Source organism: Jaculus jaculus, chromosome 1 (assembly GCF_020740685.1).
Source record: "Jaculus jaculus isolate mJacJac1 chromosome 1, mJacJac1.mat.Y.cur, whole genome shotgun sequence".
Classification (NCBI taxonomy): Eukaryota; Metazoa; Chordata; class Mammalia; order Rodentia; family Dipodidae; genus Jaculus; species Jaculus jaculus.
Window position 1 is genome coordinate 309,464,188 of NC_059102.1, and position 21,473 is coordinate 309,485,660.

At 44.8% G+C, this 21,473-nt stretch overlaps 1 protein-coding gene across 4 annotated transcripts in view; it reads left to right on the forward strand.

Annotated features, from left to right (window-relative positions):
* Ildr2 (immunoglobulin like domain containing receptor 2) overlaps positions 1–18,974 on the forward strand; it is a 66,805-nt gene extending 47,831 nt beyond the window's left edge. For all 4 annotated transcript variants that reach the window (XM_045149178.1, XM_045149183.1, XM_045149184.1 and 1 more), the window contains 4 exons: positions 8,554–8,667; positions 12,854–13,070; positions 14,299–14,992; positions 16,059–18,974. In XM_045149178.1, coding sequence (XP_045005113.1) covers positions 8,554–8,667; positions 12,854–13,070; positions 14,299–14,992; positions 16,059–16,094 — 1,061 coding nt within the window. In that variant the 3' untranslated portion in view covers positions 16,095–18,974. The remainder of the gene's footprint in view (positions 1–8,553; positions 8,668–12,853; positions 13,071–14,298; positions 14,993–16,058) is intronic.
* The last annotated feature ends 2,499 nt before the right edge of the window (positions 18,975–21,473 follow it).

Consider the following 21,473-nt stretch of genomic DNA (forward strand, 5'->3'; position numbering starts at 1 on the left):
TGTGAGGTGGGGTAGGGCACCCAACCTACATAATGAAGCACCAATACCTGGCTGTGGCAGGGCTGGATATCCTCAGTGAGTAATTTGTATTTCAGTTTTTCTCCCCCTGGAACTATTAGTCGAATTCTGATGTCAGAGACTGAGAATGAGTCACAAATGGAGAAGGAAAAGCTGATGATTAAGAACATGTGGGGAATGCAAGAAATGAAAATGGTAGTCCATTTCTGCAAAGGAAGGAGTAGGTGAAAAACATTCTAGGGAGAACTCACTCATGCTTTTTAATTTGCTACTTTCCCTTTAATCCTAATCTTGTCTTTCCTTTCTTCTCATCAGGATCCCTCCCCTCAATTTCTATTTACTGGAATATGATAATGAAAGGAGTGTTGCTACTAACAGACTAGGAAACATTTCCTCTCCTCTGTTTTGAGTGTTTTCTCAGTCCCTGCTTGTGACAGTTTCAACATTTTGGCCCCATCACACCCAATTAACCAACACAATTGCAAGTGGCTTCAAAAATAGAAAAAAAAATGTATTATTTCTTTTCTAACTTAAAAAATTATTTTTATTTATTTATTTGAGAGTGAGAGAGAGGCAGAGAGGGAGGAGAATGGGCGCACAAGACTTCCAGCTGCTGTAAATAAACTCCAGGTGCATATGCCACCTTGTGCATCTGGCTTATATGGGTCCTGGGGAATGAAACCAGGGTCCTTTGCCTTTGCAGGCAAGCACCTTAACCACCAGGCCATTTCTCCAACCCAAAATGTATTATTTCTTATAAAAAGAATGAAAAACAAAGATATTTCCAGAGCTGGTGACTCATGGTTTGGTGAGTTCTTTCCATCTTTTGTACCCCTTGGCACACCCCATGTCCCCCTTGCCTGGCCCCCCACATGGTCCCTTGATGACAGCACTAGCCCTGGGCATTTGATGTCTTCAGAAAGACTGAAAGGTGTGCTAATCTCACTAAAGTGAGTAAACCTTACCCAGAAGCTCTTCTCCTATCTAACAAGCCTCACATTGGGATTTTATCAGCAAGAATTGTGTTTCATCCCCATTCTGAAACCAGATGGTCATGAGCTCATCAAGACTCACTTCTCAGGCCTGAATGACTGTTCTCCCTGGAAGTTTTGTTAGCCAGAACAGAGGAAAGATGGCAACCAGTCTTGACCACAGCCAGTTGGAGCCTGATTATTATTTTTTGTCTGATGGATTTAGGAAGGTTTTTGTGATCCCTATGGGCACATTTCTGTAACCATGGGCAGCATTAGTGATGGTACTTGGCTAATTTCTCTTTAAGAAAGGTGAATTGGGCCTGGAGAGATTGCTCAGTGGTTAAAGCACTTGCCTGCAAAGCCTAGCAACCTGGGTTCAATCCCCCAGTACCCACATAAAGCCAGATGCAGAAAGAGGCACATGCATCTGGAGTTCATTTGCAGCAGCTGGAGGCCCTGGTGCACCAATTCTATTTATCTGTCTAGCTCTCTCAGTATGCAAATAAATAGATAAATGAATAAATATATTTTTAAAATAAATAAAAATTAAAAAAGAAAGGTGGATTGGGTCAATGTGGATTATTCTTACACTAAAAACATTTTTTAAATGCTGATTTATTGAAATGCAAATTGAGCCTTTTTGATGTTTCTATGTTGATTCAATGTTAGGGTAATCATGTAGTGACAGTGCTTTTTCAGGTTTCAGTTGAATATAAAACTTTTTGCACACTGTACTAGGAAAAGGCATCTTTAATGATTGGTGTTTCCTGTTGATTACCAAATGGCAGAGGCGAAAGAGATACTCTAATTCTTTTTCCCATTCTTCACAGTAGTTACTTGAAACTTTTTCACATTTACAAAATCTGACTTGAAATGGAGAAGCAAATTTTGAGAGAAGAAAGGCTTACTTGAGCATTTCTGAGTCCATCTCCTTCACATTTTCCTTTTGAATATCCACACTCTACCGGTTCCCCCTCCCAGCTAGGCAAGCACTGTACCAACTGAGCCACATCCCAGCTCCACATCCTGTGCTCTTCACAGCCAAACTTCTTGAAAGAGCTCTGAGCACATAACATCCCCATTTCCTCTGCTTGCATCTACTCTTCATCTTTCATCTTGTCAACTACCCAGTTGCTAAATATAATAGATGCTTTTTAATCCTATCTCTCTTTGACTTCCCTTGGGCTATTCTGACCTAATCCTTCTCAACACATGTTTTTCTAGTTTTCTTTCTGTTCTGCTGTTCTTCCTCTATGCATCTTCCAGGTGTTGGTATTCCTGTTTTGTCTATGGTTTTCTCTCTGGGAAATTCTATTCCCTTGGTTTTATCCATCATGTGTAAGCTAATTATTCTAGGTCATGATTTTGTAACCTCTTTTCTGTTCCTAAATCTCATACTGCCTCTGAACATCTCCAGCTGGATGTCTTGCAGGCATTTAAACACCAGTCTCTTGGAATTCAGTTAGTCTACTGCTTCTAATAAAAGTTCTACTTTTGGGTAAGGGATATAGCTCAGTGGGTAAGAGTACTTGCCACTTAAGCATGAGGGCCTTAGACCACCTGAATTTTATTCCTTATCATTCATGGAAAAAACAAACAGACATGGCCATGCGTAGCTGTAAAACATGAATTGGAATAATCAGCATATAGATGAGTGTACTGAAGCCATGGGAATAGATAGGATTTCTCCAAGGAAAAACCCTAGTCCTGAGTAGGGCAGAGAGGCAAGAGACTAGAGTATGACTGGGGCTCACTGACCAAAAATGGCAGCTTTGAGTTGAGGGAGAGACTCTGTCTCAAGGAAATACATGGATGAGGAAGGCCTCTGATGGTCTTCTCTGGCCTCCACAAGAGTGCACACAAGGTATGCACATCTGTACAGACACATGCATATAACCCACACACACGAGCACACACACACACACACACACACACTATATGTATATATTTCTCTACTTCAAATTAAATTCTATATATCTCAGTGGCCAGCATCATCAGGGTCTTCCTAGAAGCCCAAACCAGAAACAGGGATTCTGTCCTTACTTGCTGTCCAATTGGTCACAAGGCCTTCAGATTGTACCTTAATCCGCACAACCTTAACTGTACCTTAATGGTTTATTTCTCTCCATCTCTCTTGCAAGTACCTTAATTCACCACTGTCGTTTCCTTCTTTGTGTAATGCAATTATCTCCTACTTGGTCTTTCCACATCTTATTTTGCCTGGTTTTAATTGATTCTGTTTCAGTCTACCAAGATGGACTCTAGTTATCCTTCTTGCAAAAGAGTTTAGTAGACAGGTAGAGTGTTAAAATGTCATCTTCAAAACTAATAAGGACATTTATGTATATATGTATATATATACTGTATATATGTATATATATATACTGTATGTATACAGAAAATATGCAAATTTTAAGAATCACTTCTCCCACAATTGAGCTGCTGTCACCCTGGGGGTGGAATCTGGCAGCTGTTCCATTATCCATAAATAGCTTTACTTAGCTCATTAAGATAGGACAGGAAGAACAAGGCTATATCCATGGAAGTTTATCATAGAGACTTCTTTTCTAAGTTTGTAAATTGAATCTTGGCTACAAATGGAAAAATTAGCTGAAAAATAATTGAGCCTTATTGGGTCAAAGTATTATCTCACTGTCCCTCTCCAGGCTAATGAAAGAGGGGCTGAAGTCTAAAGAGAGATGCCACTTGAAGGACGTGGACCAGGTAGAACTTGACAAGGGAAGTAAGTCATCGCTGACCTACACTGAAACCTCACCAGGAAACATGTCATTTTCCAAATATGCTGGAGTTTGGCCAGTAGCCTAGAACATTTCTTTTTGAAAATAATTTATTATTTATTTGTTTATGAGACAAAGAGGGGAGAGAGAGAGAATGAATCGGTATGCCAGGGCCTCCAGCCACTGCAAACAAACTCCAGCTGCATGTGCCACCTTCTGTATCTTGGTTATGTGGGGAATCAAACCTGGGTCCTTAGGCCTCGCAGGCAAGTGCCTTAACCATTAAGCCATCTCTCTAGCCCCTAGGACATTTCTTTTTTTTTTTTTTTAAGAGATGAAAAGTCACATCATCTTTGATTTCTAGCAAGTGCAGACTTTCCTGCCTTTTTCTTTCTTTCTTTCTTTCTTTCCTTCTTTCTTTCTTTCTTTCTTTCTTTGAGAGTGACAGACACAGAGAGAAAGACAGATAGAGGGAGAGAGAGAGAATGGGCGCCCCAGGGCTTCCAGCCTTTGCAAACGAACTCCAGATGTGTGCACCCCGTTGTGCATATGGCTAACGTGGGACCTGGGGAATTGAGCCTTGAACCGGGGTCCTTAGGCTTCACAGGCAAGCGCTTAACCGCTAAGCCATCTCTCCAGCCCCCCTAGGACATTTCTTAACCAAAGTATCACCAACACTTCAGAGGGTTCTCTTGACTTCAGACAAATTACAGATAAATATCAATCTGACACTATTCCATGTTGGGTTTTTATTTTGTTTTTGAGATAGGGTCTTACTATGTAACTCTGACTGGCCTCAAATTTTCTATGTGTAACTCATGCTGGTCTTAAATTCAAGGAAATCCTCCTATATACTGTGTGCTGTGTGTAATCCCATGTGCTGGAATTATAGGCACAAGGTCGCTATGCCTGGGTCCATATGTTTTCTAACCAAGAGATGTTTCATGGCTGGCTATGGTAGCACTCACTCAGAGTCCCAGTACTCCAGAGGCTGGAGAAGCTACAAGTTTGAGGCCTATCTTGGCTACAGATTGAGTTCCAGGCCAGTCTGGGTTATATTTGAGACCTTATCTCAGAAACAGCAAAATTATAAATCCCTGCAGTTTTCCCTGTCCTTAAGGAATTTTCAGTCTAGCAGAGTCAGTGCTGAGGGTTTATAAATGGAAATAAAAAGAGCTAAAAACACAAAGCAGTATGTGACAAGTGTTCTATGATGCAGGGTCAGAAAGAGAGTCTTGTCTTTGGCAAGGAGGGATCAAGAAAGGTTTTCTGGTGATTCACATGCTCATGAGAACATATGTGACACAGAGCCAGACTTGATGCAGCTGAGAGAATGATTTAATGGATTGCAAAATCAAACTTGGAGCTTACATTTATTAAAACAAAAACCCACACTCTTTAAAGGGAGAATTGCCTTGACTTTTAGCTTCTGAAACCAACTGGATGAACCTCATAAAGTCCAAAGAGAAGCACTTTGTCTCTGTGTTTTGACAAGTTAGAAGAATTTAAGTTCCTGAAGGTCTGGAGCTGCTGCAACAGAGAAGTCCAAGCTGAAAGTATCTCGTATGGGGAGTCTCTTTGTAACACCTGCATTAAAAGCCAAAACTGTCATCTTCAGGGCTGGAGAGATGGCTCAGCAGTTAAAGGCACTTACCTGCAAAGCTTGACTACTCAATGTCAATTCCCCACTTCCCACGTAAAGTCAAATACACTAAGTGGCACATGCATCTGGAGTTCATTTGCAGTAGCAAGAGGCCCTGGAGTGCCCATTCTCTCTCTTGTCTTTCTCCTCTTGCAAATAAATTAAAATATATATATAATTTAAAAACTATCATCTTCATTTGAGTCTGTTGTTGCTATAACTCTCTAGAGACCTGATAACCTATGCACACCATCAAATCTGCATCATAACGAGGAACATAATTGTTTCCAGTGACACAGAAAACAGTCTGAGCTCCAGTCCAAGTTGCAATTAACTAAGAATTTCCCAGCTGTTGCTCAGAATAACTGCTATCCCTCTCCACATGGGGACGGCTGGCAATAGTTCTGTGCACCCACCCTGTGACCTCTTATCTCTGCAGGTTTATAATAAAAGTGCTTCCCACATTAAGGACACATAGGTAAGGTCACTGCTACAGGTAGAGGTAGACAAGTCCCTTTCCTTAACATCTCCAACTAGGCTAGTATTCTTCTCTTAGAATATAACTGTCAGTAATAATAAAACAATATTGCTGCTTCCTCAAGCTACCATTCAAGCTTCTCCCATCATGGCTGAAATTCTCCAATGAACCACCCACATGACTTAATATACTGTATTTTGTAATCCATAAAATAGAGTTCCACTAATTCATTTGCACACACACGTGTCTATAATGTGTCAGGCTCTATCCTAGATATATAGAGGTGAAGAGAAAGGCCTGGTAATTGTGTTCAGCAAGTTTATGGTTTATAGCCAAATGCCCTGCTGAAAAATTCTCTTTCCAAAGAGATCATTAACCTCCTCCATCCCTCTACTGACATAAATTCAACAAGCATTTACTAAGGGCTGCATGTAACATAGTGTGAGGCATGGGAAGATTGCGATGAAAGGGACCCTTTTCCTTCAAGAATTCTTGAGGTTAGACATTTGTATAAGGAACCTGAAATAAGCTATAATATATTAAGGCCCATAATAAATTTCAAATGAAATGAGTTTGAAGTTAGGGGAAAGATTGAAACAGAAAGCCAGAGAGAATTATGAGAGTCAAAACAAAAATAGACAAACAAAAAACCTTTTGGGTAGGGTGGCTTTTGAGATGTTTCTATTAATTGCTAAGAACTCAAAGCGATCCACTGATCTGGTCTTGGTCATCCTCTCTTCTTGAAGAGGTTCCATGAAAACTGGGTTCTGATAGGTCTTCGTTCATCAAAAGCCTCTCAGTAAACCAACAGCAACAGGCTTAGAAGATGCCCAGGCTGGTTTCCTAACTCTGCACCTCATCCATCAGATATAACTGCCTTGGAACAGACATAACAGTTCCGTGGGATAATTGCATTTTAATTGAACTGTCTGTACTACTCTGTAAATGCCTCTGCAGAGATGGAAGACTGTGTAGCTTGATAAAATCATTTCTGCTAATAGTTCATTCTACATAAGGATTATAGATCTAACCCCTGGGAAAAGGTGCCACTGAAAAGTGTATACTGAGACACATTAATGTTTTCTAGGTAATTTCACATTTTGAGATGGATGAGGACTGCCCAGCATGTTCTCGTGTGGAAAATCAGTGCACCTGCAAATGGATGTGTGGGCGACTTTTGTCTTCAGTGCCTAGGTTGTGATTAAAGGGCTGTGAGGTTTTATATTTTAATCTTCCTTGTCAATAGCTTGTGGGTGGGGCTTTGTCCTCAGCTGGGATAATATGTTCAGAGACTATAAAACAGGCCTTTTATTGGATGCATATAGAATTATGTGCTGTCTTTATATTACTTGCCCCACTTTGGGTACAGGGAATGTTGGGTTCGGTTTACTCCCAATTTACATTCCTCTTGACTGGAAGATAGAACCATGCTGCACATCATACACTCCACAGCACGCTTAAGAGGGTTGCCTACTCTGGCCATTACTATCTGGTCTTCTTCATCTACCTCTTTTTTAGTATCTCTCTTTTTAGACTTCACAGAGCTAAGATGCCCTAAGCTTCACTCGGTGAAACTACATGATTTCAGGCCTAGTACTGCCACATTATTCCAGAATAAGTCATGAAATCCTCCTGAGCTGAAGTTCTCATCCACAAAATGTGACTGATAATAGTACTTCCTGGGGTGATTATGAGGAACACGTGGCTACATAAACATTTAGCACAGTACCTAGCACATTTTCAGTGCCCAGTAAGTGTTGTCTAATTGCCATGGTCCCTTCCCCATTTCATTATTCCTCTCTCTCTTTCATTGTTGCCCCCTCTCATTCATCTGTGCATAATGCCTGCTGATGTCTGATCACCCCTGGGGCTGGTGTTGGGCTAGATTAATACTTAACTGCTATGGGTCTCAAACAATCTTTGACATTATGAGTGATGGGGATATGGGATATAGTATCATCTCCCCTGCTTTAGGGTATTTTTTTAATTAAACTCTGAAAATAACACCTGCCTGTAACCACCTAACAGCAGGCTGAATTAAATTAATCATGTCTAAAATATGGCATCACTTTTCCTAAAAGGAAAATGCTAAAAAAATAAGATGGAACCATGATTAGAAATCCATGTGTTGTACATCTTGTTTTCTGCTTCTGTGTATGCAGTTGAGAATCTAATATTAGCTCTTAAGCATACACCATACAGCTTAAGGAGTTTTTATACCATCTCCCAGGCAACTAGAGGCTCAGGGGCCACCTTTGCAAATGTCTCTGATGTTTGGCAATCTGTTTTAAATTTATTTGTTTGTCTACCAAGTGAAGTTTGATCCTCAGACTATAAGGAGTGGCATGTGCCCTCTATCCAGAAAGTGTGTGTTTTTTTTTTAGTTGAGCTTTCTCCTCCCATGGAACTCAAAAGCTTTGAGAAGATGAGCCTGAAGTACAGCTGTACAAGGTCAAACAATAGGAAGGAGAAGGTAGCATGTGACTGACAATATACTGTAATGGGATTTTGTTGACCTTCAGGTCCTTTGTTCCAATAACACCCTCTGGCAATGGATCTCGGGTGTGGCTTCAGTGTATAGGTATAACTTCTTATTTCTGGATAATTTCAGAAAAGAGTTGTTCTAACTGGGACTCATATTTTCTGCTTGGTAAAATGGAGGCCATTTTTTTTTAGCTCACCTTCTTGTGCTTTTCTCTACAGTTCGCAAAGGTTACCGGATCCAAGCTGACAAAGAGAGAGACTCCATGAAGGTCCTGTACTATGTGGAGAAGGAGCTGGCTCAGTTCGATCCAGCCAGAAGGATGAGAGGCAGATGTGAGCACCTGGTAGCTTCATGTGACCTTGGGCCTCCTGCAGGACTTAGTAGCTAAAGGGACTTGAGACTCATCACACTTGGCAAGTCCTGAGCCTACCGGGTCAGACCAGCAGGGGCACTAGGGACCCCAGGAAAGAAAACTCTGAGGACACAGAAGGGGGTAGGAGGCGCTTCTGGGGTGGTGTGTGGAGCAGAAAGGTTTGGCTTATGATTTGTATCCATCTCTCCATGGAGTAGTCAATGGTGAAGGTTATATGGCTACAGCATCCTGGGCTTGAAATATTTTATTAAACCAGTGTCCCCTTACTATTCCATTTAAGAAACATTCAAAATAATGGCTTAAGTTGTGAGGCTCTGGCATCAGTGTTCCCACGATAAAGGGCCCTTAGCGGCGAAGAACTCCCATGTTGAAGCACCGTGTGGAGGGCTCAGTGACAGTGAAAGAGCAAGTCTGGCAAATGAATCTGGGGAACAGAGGCTAGCATTCTCCAAGACGCCCAACCACAGAGATTGAGGGGTGAGCAAAGAGGCTGCTCCTCTGGGCCAAGAACTTTTTAATTACTAAGTCTATAGGTGGCATGGCCCCAACCCTTAACTTATCCCCAGCTCTTGGAGACTGTGGCTGACGCAGCTGATTCTTTCTGGTGGATTCCAAATTACTGTCTATCATGGGAGAGGCAGAACAGGGCAGGTCTGACGTGGATGGGCTAATTACCAAGAGGGTGCTGGCAGACATGGTGGTGAGGTCACCGGGTGCTTTCTTTGAACCCCCCCTTCTTGGAACCGAGGAGAGAGTTGATGGAGTTGTTGGGAAAACAGTCCCAGACTACAGGAGCTTTATTCAGATTAAGGACAACATATTCCACCCAGTTTGCAATTCTAAATCCATCCTGTCTGTGTTGCACCCATTGCTGCATCCTCCCACTGCACTGACTATAAAAAGACTGCCTCCAGATTGGAATGTCAGGAATGCAGATGTCATTGCACTTGACGAGCTAGTGGTAACAGTGTTGTCAAGGACCTCTGTGAGGGGACAGAGAGCATCATGGATCAGGAGAAACTTGGGGCAGGAAATCCGTGAATATCACAACATGGAGAAAAAGTTAACAAAGAACAAAAGTAAAGAACAGGCTTTATGTGATGTCTTCTGTTTGACTACCTTGACCCCAGTGGTCTCCAGTGGCTGGCTGGTGATGAGGTCGTGGAATGATATAGTTGTAAGGGACCTCGGAGGCCATCTAGGTTAATGTGTGCAGTATACAGATGAGGAAGCAGGAGGATCAAGGATTGTACTTATGGAATCAGAAATAGCACCCAGGTCTCATGATTCCCAATCTTATGATCTTTATACAAGAAACTTTTGAGTAAAGCGTGGATGGCTCCATGGTTATAGTTTCTGTTGAGACAATGGCCTCATCACTTGTAAGAATTAGAAAGGACCTCCTTTACTTTATAGAGGAAGAAAATGAGTCAGAAAGGGAAAATAACCCATGCCAATACTCAGTGCCAGTGCCAGAACTGGAGCATAGATTGCCTGGCACCTGCAGGCTGGCATTACAATAACTGCATGGAGTGAAACAGGAATATAGTTCATACTCTTTTAGAGCTTGGTTCTATTTCTAAAGAGCAAAGAAAATCCTAGGGTGGATTGTGGGAATAGGACAACGTTGAAAATTTCATTTAAAAAGAATCTCAGTTTCAGATTCTGTAAGAATTTGGGGTCAGAGGTCATGAGTTTGCTAGCCAGTATGACCCTCCTGTGCCTTTAAGTGGCATTTGCTCTTGGATGTTTTCAGTCAGAGTTTATAAAGCAAAAGTCAGCAAACACCATCTCTTGGGTCAAGAGTATTTCAATTTCTGTCTTCATACATAAAGTTTAATTGAACATAGCCATACACATTCACTATGGCTACTTTCGTGCCTGAATGACAGAAAGAAGAGTGGTGACAGTCTGGCTCACAAAGTCCAAGATGTTTAGTCCCTGGTCATTTATAGAAAATGGTCGCCTACCCCTGTCCCAGAGTCACATTGTTGGGTGTCTTTGAAGCGGGGTATGTTCAGCTTGGCTGAAATTTTAGTGAACCAAACACCCTGGACTGTTTATTACCATGAATGGTCAAACAGTGATATTCCTTACAATCTGGAGAAATGAAAAGGTCAGGTATTCCCTGAGGTTGAAAGAAAGATCTAAGCCAACAAGAGTGTTTTATAATGGTTTTATTTGGTGCATTTTAAAGCTGTTTCCTGTATGCTTCTTAGAAAATTGGAATTCATGGGAATCATGAAAGAGGGAACATTCTATATTTTACTAACCAATAGGATCTGCATTATTTTTTCCTTCAAATAGACATAAACTGGTCCAGGAAGAAAGAATGCTTAAAAAATATAATTCAAACTCAATTGATCAGGTTAGGGAAATAGCTTAGTTGACAATGGGCTTGCTATGTGAGCACAAGGTCCTGAGTTTGGATTCCTAGCACCTACATCAAAAGCCAGGCCTGGTGGCATATGCCTGTAATCCCAATGCTGGGAAGAGAGAGGTAAGAGGACCTCTGGGCTTGCTGGCCAGCTAGCTGAATCAATGAGCCCTGCATTCAATGACAGACACTGTGGAGAATGATTGAGGAAGACACCTAACATTGACCTCTGGCCTCTACACATGTGCAAGAGTGCACTCACACACATAAGGACATGCATCCATACATGCGTGCACACTACATATAAACATGTCTAGAATCATCACGTGGGTAAACTGAGGCATTCCTGGTAAAATAGGACTAGGAGGATGAGGTGATGAGGGGATGCTTCCTTGTGCAAAACTCTGCTCTTCTCAGTACCACTGGAGACAGAGAGGGGGAAGCACAGGGAGCCTGAGACCCATATTTGTGTTTCCCACATCTAATCTTGGCTTACCTTTCACTCAACAGCAAGATCTTAGCTAGTAAATGTTGTTTTGAATAATATTTTTGAAGTCCTAATGAAAAGATTTTAGAAAACATGTGGATTCAGTTACATTGAAAACAAATTCACTGGATTTATTTTTTAGGTAAAATGAAATTCAATACATTTCAAGTTCTATAAATAAAAATAATTGGGTTTTCTTCTTTCTCTTCTCTCCAGACTAGATTGTGATTTGGGTCTGTGTTCCCAAGTGCTTTTGCAAAAAGCTACTTAGGAAATGAGAAAGTTGTGACTAGACAACTCCTGCCCCCCTTGATTATTTAGGCTTGGGCCAAAGGACTAGTTATAGCCTACCGGCCACAAAGGGCAGCCCCTTCCCCTACCCCATTTTATGTTTCTTCGAGGCAGCATCTAGCCCAGGCTGACCTTTTCTGTCTTTTTCCCTTCCTCCCTCCCTCCCTCTTTTTTTAAAGGCTATTTCAAGGTAGGGTCTTGTTCTATCCCGGGCTGATCTGGAATTCACTACATAGTCTCAGGGATGGTCTCAACTCCCTCCCTGGGATTAAAGTTGAGGGCAACCACACCCGATCATTCCCCTTTTCTTCTCATACCTCCCTACTGTTTGTCTGGCCTTATACCTGGAATGTTTTGATAGGAAAGAAAAAGTTCTACTTTTCTTTGTAGTAGACTTGGTGCTACTTGGGAGGGATAAGCCGGTTTCTAAATGACAGTGGTCTAAAAGGGAAGTGTACCAATACCAGGTGTACACTTTCTCTTGACCTTGATTTCATGCTGTGTTTCCTCAATGGGGTGGCATTGGCTCTGAATGTCCCATCTTGGGAATGAGCCAGCAGCAGAAAAGATGTTATGACTTATGGCTGTCTTTCTCTTTGGCTCTTTTGGTCCAGCATGCTTGAGATCATCACTGCTCATCCTAGAATTATACAGGACAGAGAAAAACACATTTGAACAAGGATGATGATGTACTAGGAGGCCAGCTGCAGAGAGTCTGAGTTCTGGGAAGCCTGCCTTAGGTGGAACAAAGGCAATTATCCACTTATTCCAAGAACAGAGCATGTAGGAAGCCTCCCTCTCTGTAAGCAAGTTGGGTTGGAGCTGGAGCCAGTTCCTGCTGAGTTAGGAACAATAATATCCCTAGTGCAGGCCTACAGCCCACCCTGGTCCCCTCATGCAGGAGTTTCTGGAGCCTCTCAGCTCAGCTCATGACACCATTCCCTTCCTAACATGTAGAAAACTCTATCATGCCTGGTTTTGTCCCTGCAGATAACAACACCATCTCGGAACTCAGCTCCCTGCACGAGGATGACAGCAATTTCCGTCAGTCTTACCATCAGATGCGAAGCAAGCAGTTTCCTATGTCCGGGGACTTGGAGAGCAATCCTGACTACTGGTCAGGTGTCATGGGAGGCAGCAGTGGGGCGAACAGGGGGCCGGCAGCCCTGGAGTATACCAAAGAGGATCGGGAGAGCTTCAGGCACAGGTGATGGCTGTGAGGGGCCAGAAGGCAGGTCAGGCCTGATAGCATGCCTCCTGTTTAGAGGTTATTGTGCTGGGTTGATTTCCAAGAATTCTCTGTCACATTTCTTGTGTCCTTGTGGTACCATGGCTAGAAGTAATCCTCCAAGGCCTTTTGAAATGTGTGCTTTAGGCACAGTGAGCCTTGACACATTGCTCTCCTCTTGGTGTATTTTTCTTTCCGATATTTTACTTATTTATTTGAGAGACAGAAAGAGGGAAAGAGATAGAGATGGGGTTGGGGGGAGAACAGGCACAGCAAGGCCTCCAGCCATGGCAAACGAACTCCAGATGTGTGTGCCACCTTGTGCATCTGGCTTACTTGAGTGCTGAGGAATTGAACCTGGACGCTTAGGCTAAGCCATCTCTCCAGCCCTATTTTTTTTTTTTAAAGTTGAAACGTAAAGAATGTAGCCAGGGGAATAAGACCAGAAGGAGAGGCCAAGATTTTACCTAGTTTGTGTATAAGTGCCCTCCTGAGTGGCACCTTCAGCAGTCACGGTGCGTACTGCAGGGTTTCCAGGGCCTCCTGTCCTAAGAGGTAACTTGGTCCCTGGCTCTGCAGGAAGAATAGGCGTCTGTATGTCACCAGTATCACAGTCTTCTGGAACCAGAACTCTGTGTTGCCAGGGAGGGTGGGGTGACACCTGTCGCTGTCAGGACGACCAGAAGAAAGTCCTCCAGTGTGCTTCAGCACTCTATGGGTCACAAAGTATTTTTATTTTTAAATATTTTATATTTATTCATTAGGAAGCAGAAAGGGAGGAGAGAGAGAGAGAGAGAGAGAGTGAGAGAGAGAGAGAGAGGGAGAGAGAGAGAGAGGGAGAGAGAGAGAGAGAGAATGGGAATACCAGGGCTTGCTTCTGTGCCACTTTGTGTATCTGACTTTACAATGGGTACTGGGGACTCGAACCCTGGGCCTGTCAGGTTTCGCAAGCAAGCACCTTTAATCACTGAGCCATCTCTCCAGCCCTAGCCCCCCCCTCCCCCCGTAGTATTTTTAGATACACAACTCCACTCTGGTTCTTCACACAAACTCATGAAGTGGGGGCGTCAGGGGTGCCCGAGATGCTTCCTGCAAAGACAGGGCCCCCCCACCCCCACCCCTAGAATGCTAGGGCCCGCCCTCCGCTGACCCCAGGCGAGCCCACGGCGTTTTCGGTCCACTGACCCGCGGACTCCTGTGCCCGCAGCCAGCAACGCTGCAAGTCGGAGATGCTGTCCAGGAAGAACTTTGCCACCGGGGTTCCGGCCGTGTCCATGGACGAGCTGGCGGCCTTCGCCGACTCGTACGGCCAGCGGCCCCGCCGCGCCAACGGCGGCCACGAGGGTCCCCGGGCCGGCGGTGGCGGCGGCGGCGGCCGCTTCGAGCGCTCCGAGTCCCGGGCGCACGGCGGCTTCTACGCCGACGGCTCGGCGGACGAGTACTACGCGCCGCGCAGCCGCAGCCGCAGCCGCGAGCCGCTGACGGACGGCTGGACGTACGGCGGCCCCAGCCCCCCGCGCCGGCGCCCGGCCGACGACGCGCCGCTGCCGCGCCTGGTGAGCCGCACGCCGGGCCCGGCGCCCAAGTACGAGCGCGCGCGCGGCGGCAGCCTGGACACGCCGGCCCGGCGCGGCGCCCGCTACTACGCCTGGTCGCCGCCCGACGCCTACGAGGCGGCCGCGTCCCACGCCCGCGGCGGAGGCGGCGGCGGCGGCGGTGGCAGCGACGACGACGACGACGACGACGACGACGACGACGACGACGGCGGGGACGCGGCCGACGACACGCTGCCGCCCTACAGCGAGCTCGAGCTGAGCCGGGGCCCGTCCTACCGCAGCCGCGACCTGCCCTACCACAGCAACTCGGAGAAGAGGAGGAAAAAGGAGCCCGCCAAGAAAACCGTGAGTGAGGACGCGCCCCCGCCCCCGCGGCCCTCTCCCCTCCCGACCCCTCGCTTCCTTTCCCTCCCTCCCTTTTCTTCCTCCCCTCCCCTCCCCTCCCTCCTCTCCCTCCCTTCTTCCCTTCCTCATTCCCCTCCCTACCCTCCCCTTCCTTCCTCCCTTCTCTTTCTTCCTCTCTTCTCTTTCTTCCTCCCTCCCTCCCTCCCTCCCTCCCCTTCCTTCCTTCCTTTCTTCCTCCCTCCTTCCCTCCCCCTCGCTTCCTTTCTCTTCCTTTTTCCTTCCCTCCTCTCCCTTCCTTCCTCATTCCCCTTCCTTCTTCCCTCCCCTCCCCTTCCTTCCTCCCTCCCTTCTCTTCCTTCCTTCCCTCCCCTTCCTTCTGCCCTTCCTCCCCTTCCTCCCTCCCTCCCTCCCTCCCTCCCTCCCTTCCCTTCCTTTCCTGCCCCTTCCTCCCTCCCCTTTCTTCCTCCCTCCCTCCTCTTCCCTTCTTTCCTCTCTTCTTCCCCTCCCTTCCTCCTTCCCTCTTCTTCTCCATCCTTTCTCCTCTACCTTCCTCTTTCCCTCCATCCCTTCTTCCCTGCTTCATTTCTTCCTTCCTTCTTCTGGGGATCACATCCAGGGCCTTGTCCATTTTAGACAAGCACTCTACCACAGAACTCCAACTTCAGCTCTGGACCTTTTTTTTTTTGGTATGTAATAGGAAAAGAAGTAAAAATTAATGGAAAAAGGGCTAGACGTACATGTTCACTCCTTCCAAACGATTATCTTGTTTTTTTTCAATAGGAAAACGCAGTATCTTGAGATGCTATGAGTAGGGGAGATACTTTCAGGCAATTTCAGGTTTATTGTAGACATCATCCATACTTGCTGTTGTGGAGCTGTGAATGATATAGTTAATCTCAGGGGGCTGGGAAGCTATTTTGTGGCCAAGGAACTGTGGTCTCTCGGATGTATACTGACCTACCCAGTGCCACCTGGGCTTAGGAATGATCATTGCAAGTCTACAAAATCTGCCACTTTCTTAATGCCACTTGTGCTTTAATGTTGGCCTGTTTCTGCTTCTCCCTAGAGTGACTTTCCAACCAGGATGTCCCTTGTGGTCTGATGTTTTCAAGACACCTCTCTGGATGACCAGAAATAAGACATATAGACTCCAGGGACAAGACACAAATCTGTGAGCCAGCAGGCCCCAGGACCTTCTTGGAAGATTTGCTGATCTCTGCTTTGGCAAGGGTTAGCAGGCATCCTTTAAGGGAGACAGATTCCAAACCCCAGTGCCCATCTAGCTAGCTTGGGAAAGTTAGCAAGAAAACAGTGATGTATGACAACATCCCACATAATGAGTTCCAATCCACAGAGTTTATCCTGCCCCACTTCAAGACTATATCCAGTCCTGAAAGAGAGAGAGTCCTGGACCGCTGGTCTCCAGAAATTGCCCCTGCGTACAGTGTACATCTCTGTATGTTCTATGCTATGTTTGGAGGCAGAGGATTTAGTTGCTATGAGTAGAAGGCTTTCTGCTGACACAGGAAGATCACATTAAGGCAAAATGTACCTTTTCTTCCCATCACTTCCTGATCACAAGTTAGTGACTGTTGCTACGCTAAAATCAGTGAGCTGACTATATGGTGACCTCTTGGACAATCAGAGAAATGACTTCAGTCTGCTGCTCAGAATCACAATGCTTGAGTGGCTGATACAAACAGAATATAGCATTTTGAAAAGATGTCTACATGGTCTTTTTTTTTTTTTTGTCATCCCAAGGACATCAACTGGTTTTTCTCTTGTTGCTGCACACAGCACCATCTGAGCCTTGAACTGTAAGGGCTCTTTTTCTTCCTCTTCTCTCCTGGACTGTCCATGGGCTGTTGCTGCCACACACAGAAGTCCACCTCCCTCTATACTCTGATTTAGGGTGTCATCAGGTGCCTTTGACCGATGTTTAAAATACACAAAAGAGAAGAAGAAGAGGAAGAGAAAATACCAGATAAAGAATATGAAAGGTTTAATACACAGTCTCAAGTATATTTTATATGGGTCATTATCCCCGCAAAAACCACTCAGTCTTTACTATTTCATATTTCATTTACCAAGGACTATTTCTGCCATCCTGGTTCTGGCCTGCTATTAGAGATACTTTTGGGAGGTGAAAGATGTTTCTTTCCTCAGCAAAGAGCATTTCCTGTTCTACTGTGCTCTGGATGAGAGGTTTCACCTAAATCCCAAAGCAAAGAACTTTCTGGATTATGTAATATGTGCAGTTGGCAAGAGTGGCCACAGATCCCTTCCTCATTAAGAGCTGCACTGTTTTATTTTCACCCCTTTACTCTAGAGTGGCCATGTGATTTGATTTGGCCAATGGCCCAACAGCAAATGTGACACAGAGAAGCAATATGATCCTGTGCATAGAGCTTGTCCTCTAGCTCCTCACAGGACCCTTGCAACTGCAACCATTTACACACCTGGACGACCCTGCTACATGAGGAGAGAAAAGAACTTGGTTACCCTTGCCACTATATGTGACAGTTCATCAACTCTCAGCAAGCACAGGCACATCCAGCCAAGACCAACAAAAGAGCTGCCTAGCTGAGCCTCACCCAAACTGTGGATTCCTACTTGAAGCATGAGAAGTTTGACACACCCGTGTGTTCATTTCTCTTCAAGGACAAATAAACTCACCAGAATGTTCAGCCAAAAATTCCTTACACCACCCAACCTTAGGTGTCTCACAGCCTCTGCTTTCCCTATAGACTCATCACAGCTTTCACTCTTGTTATGGAGAGATGTGATAGGGTCAAATCACTGAAGGAGGATGATGCTTATATGTTCCAAACCATGGTCCATTCTCTACCTGTGGTTCTGTGTATACTCTGACAAGGGTTTGATCAACATGTTGATATCCAGAACCACTTGACTGGAGTTCCAAAGTACCAGTCTATGAGCATCCATTGTACTTCATGGCATTTCCAAAATAATAATAAGCCCTACATATACAGTGTTGGAAGGAAGTCACTGAGTGAGGGTTGAGGGGATGAGGAGCTGGTATCAATGGCTGGAGGAGTATAGACTTGCCAAAAGACTGCACAGTTGCTTTGGCCTGCCCTAGATGAACCAGGAGAACAGCCCAGTGCTGGCACTTCCAAGGGCTGGAAGACACAAGCCATAACCCTGGTGCTGAGTTTTAGATTAGCTAGTGTCCCTGGCCTCGGAAAGCCTAGGTCTGGTCTGTCTGGGCACCCATCCAATATGATAAAAACATAATTTCTTAATCACCAGCTTTGGATTTTAACTTGCTCAGGCAATGTTGAAGAATACTGGATAGCTGTGGCAGTAGTTGTTTTAGACTGAGCACTGTGTCAGGCTTCTCACCACCAAAGAACCCCATAGCACCAGCTGCAGGGACCAAATACATTGCTTTTTAAGGTCAGGGACATGTATGATCTTGGTGAAGGTTGAAATCATTACAGAAGAATTATGAAAACTGGAAAGCTGCAGTTCTAAAGCCAACAAAACAAAGGCAAACCATTAAAAATGATCAGTGCAAAGAGAGCAGCTATTAAAATAATCTGGGAGGGGTGCTGAGGAGGACCAGGTTATCTATAGGGCTGCATGAATCACTTAGACCTCCAGACCTTCAATAGAGAGCAAAGGCAATTGCTCTGGGTATGTGGGTAGGAGATAAGGCTAAATAGTCAAGGCAGAGCTGGCTATCCTCTGTGCCCCGGGCTTTTCTCTGCATGTCCCTTTGTTTCTTCTCTGAATAGTATGCCCTGCATAGGAAGTGCCTATACATGTTAGCTTCCTATTTCACCACTGGGGTATAAAGTAAGTCTTGTGTAAAGTGTGGTCTGTGTCCATTGGGACAATACAATTGACTAGGGAAAGGAAGATGTGCCCTTCCCACCAAAAGAACGAGATTGTATGCATATGATACGAAATAGTGCTATAGATAAATTACAATAAACCCAGAGATGAAAAGTTTAAATGGGAATATTTTGATATTTAAGCATTGTGTGTTTTTCCATCCATCCTGCTTAAAGACATGCTAAGTGATCTGAAAATCCAGACTGAATCTCTGAGCTGAAGAGATGAAGTAGGGCAGGAAGGGGTGAGCGCCCACCGGGGCCCAAGGGATGATGCAGGAGTGCCTGCATTTGCCTGAGTCACAGCTGAGTCAGGGGCTGAGCTGGAGGAGGGAGTGTGGAAGCAGGTGTCCCCTGGTGGATGGATTGCTCCTCTCTGCCATGTGTCGACTCATTAAGAGCCTGGGGACAATTGTCATTTCCTCCACCAAGCTTGCTGGCAGGAGCTTAGCATCTGCTTTTCTGGGGGCTCAGTCTGCAGCTTGGGGTATTGCTGACTAATGCAGGGTGGTCTCACAAAGATGGTGGGCCTCTCATCTCTGCGTTTTGCGTAGAGCTGAGCACTAGGATGAGGAAAGGCTGCCAGCCCAAGGCCCAGAACCACATCTGTAGGATTTCTAATAATCTGCAAAAATCTGATTCCATCTCAGGCACCCTTTGAAAGATACTGAAGTAACATATTATTGCAGTTCATCCCCATTCCCCTCCACTCTTAAACAGATTCCATTAATGGAATCTATCACCATCACTGCCATTAATGAAGTCACACAACTGTCAAGGTCTTTAAACTCCCAGCCTAGAGGCCTTTCCTGTTGGATCACTATTTTCCAAAATTTCCTACTCATGAGATTACTTGACTAACTCTGTTAAAAATAAACAAAACCCCCAAAAACATTGCTGGGCCCTGCCTTGTGCAGTTATTGGGTGGATTTGTACTCTGCTGTGCATTTTGGGAAAGTCCCAGGGACAGATGCCGTTAGGAACTATTGCCCTGTACCTGCCTCTAGTGAACCCCAAGCAGCAGGGCCTGGAGCTGCCTGAGGCTATGGATTCTTTCCCTTCCAGTGTCCTGATGGGGTCTTTTCTACTCCCTTGGGGCTGGCACTGGTGAAGACCCACTCACCAGAGTCCAGCAGAGAGGGAGGGAGCAAAGGAGAGAGTCAGGAGCCCTCCCCAGGAGCACACTGAAGATGTTCCCTCTCCCACAATAATGATCTGTTGTGACAGGCTCCACTCAGACAACAAGAATTACAGGTAATTTTCTTATTCCCTTGATGTCATTCTAAGTGAATCTTGGATCATGAATGCAAAGAAAGGAACTATTTGGGAAATGGAAATGGAAATAACCTTCAAAGCATTCAAGTGATCAGCCTTGCTGGCCAACATAACTTCCATCTAAGGATCCAAAGTGGGTGGACAAGAATAATAAAATCTATATTATAACTCCTTCCAAAATCAGATCGAAGGGCTGCCAGATCTTAACAGGAGGTTGAGAGTGACTTACAGTATATAGAAATCCAAATTCACTAAAGTAGCAGCCCAGGTACCTATAGTCCTAGAAGAAGACGAGAAAAAAAAAAGTGCTTAGTTTTTCCTGCCAAGGTCCTACATCCTAGTCACTTGGGAAAATAATTAATGAAGCTCCAAGGAAAGGACTTTAACATCAGGTTGGAGGAAGGAGAATGCTGGGCTGGTCTAAGCAGTAGCTTGGGCTTTAGCACTGCCTGAGGGCGGTTAGCTCTGTACTGATGATATGTGTATTATTTATGATGCATTGTTTACAGATTACTTTTACATGCGTTGACTCATTTGATCCTTATATCAAGCCTGTGACAGAAGCAAGGTGGATGTTACTCCATTATACACTATGTGAAACTGAGGCTGAAAAAATGAAGTGACTCACCTGTATGTAGTCAAATGGCTTTTAATGCCATGGAGCTTGTATTGGGTTCTTTCAAATTCCTGCGGTACGTACCCATGGGACTCAATCCTGGCTAATTCTTTTCACAACCAGATGTGTGGTGAGAAGAGTCCTGAACTTAATGCTCATATGTTGTCAGCGGGGTGAGGCTGTGAAGACAGACCCTAGCTGCTTCCTTCATCCTTGCATCACTCCTAGAAGGCTGTCGAAATGGGCAGACTTCTCTTTCGCTAGCCATGCTACAAGGACAAAGGACTGATAAATATGCTGCAACTTTTGGAACCCTTGTTGAAGAGGAATTCTGAGCCAATCTACAGATTACCCCAAGACTCAGAATTCTAGAGGCAGGAGCAAGAGCTGCTTGGGAAGAATTATCAGGCATTTTTGCTATTTTGATAGATTTTAGGTAGAACTGAGGGGCCTGATTTAGAGGGAGACCAAGAAGGTGAGAAGGAGCACTTTGTGGCAGTTTAGCAAAGTTTTGTCAGAGTGTCTTCTGTGAAGCTGGCTGGGCATGAGGCAAATGTGATCTGACTCATTTCTTCTGGGAAGGCTGAAAACACAGCTTCTCTCTTACCTTGCTTTGAAAGTAGCCATTTTAATTGACAAAGGTGTCAGTCAGACATGACCATACAAGAAATGTCCCTGTGGGAATAAAGAACAAGACAATAGAAGGAACAATGGGACAAAACAGACGTCT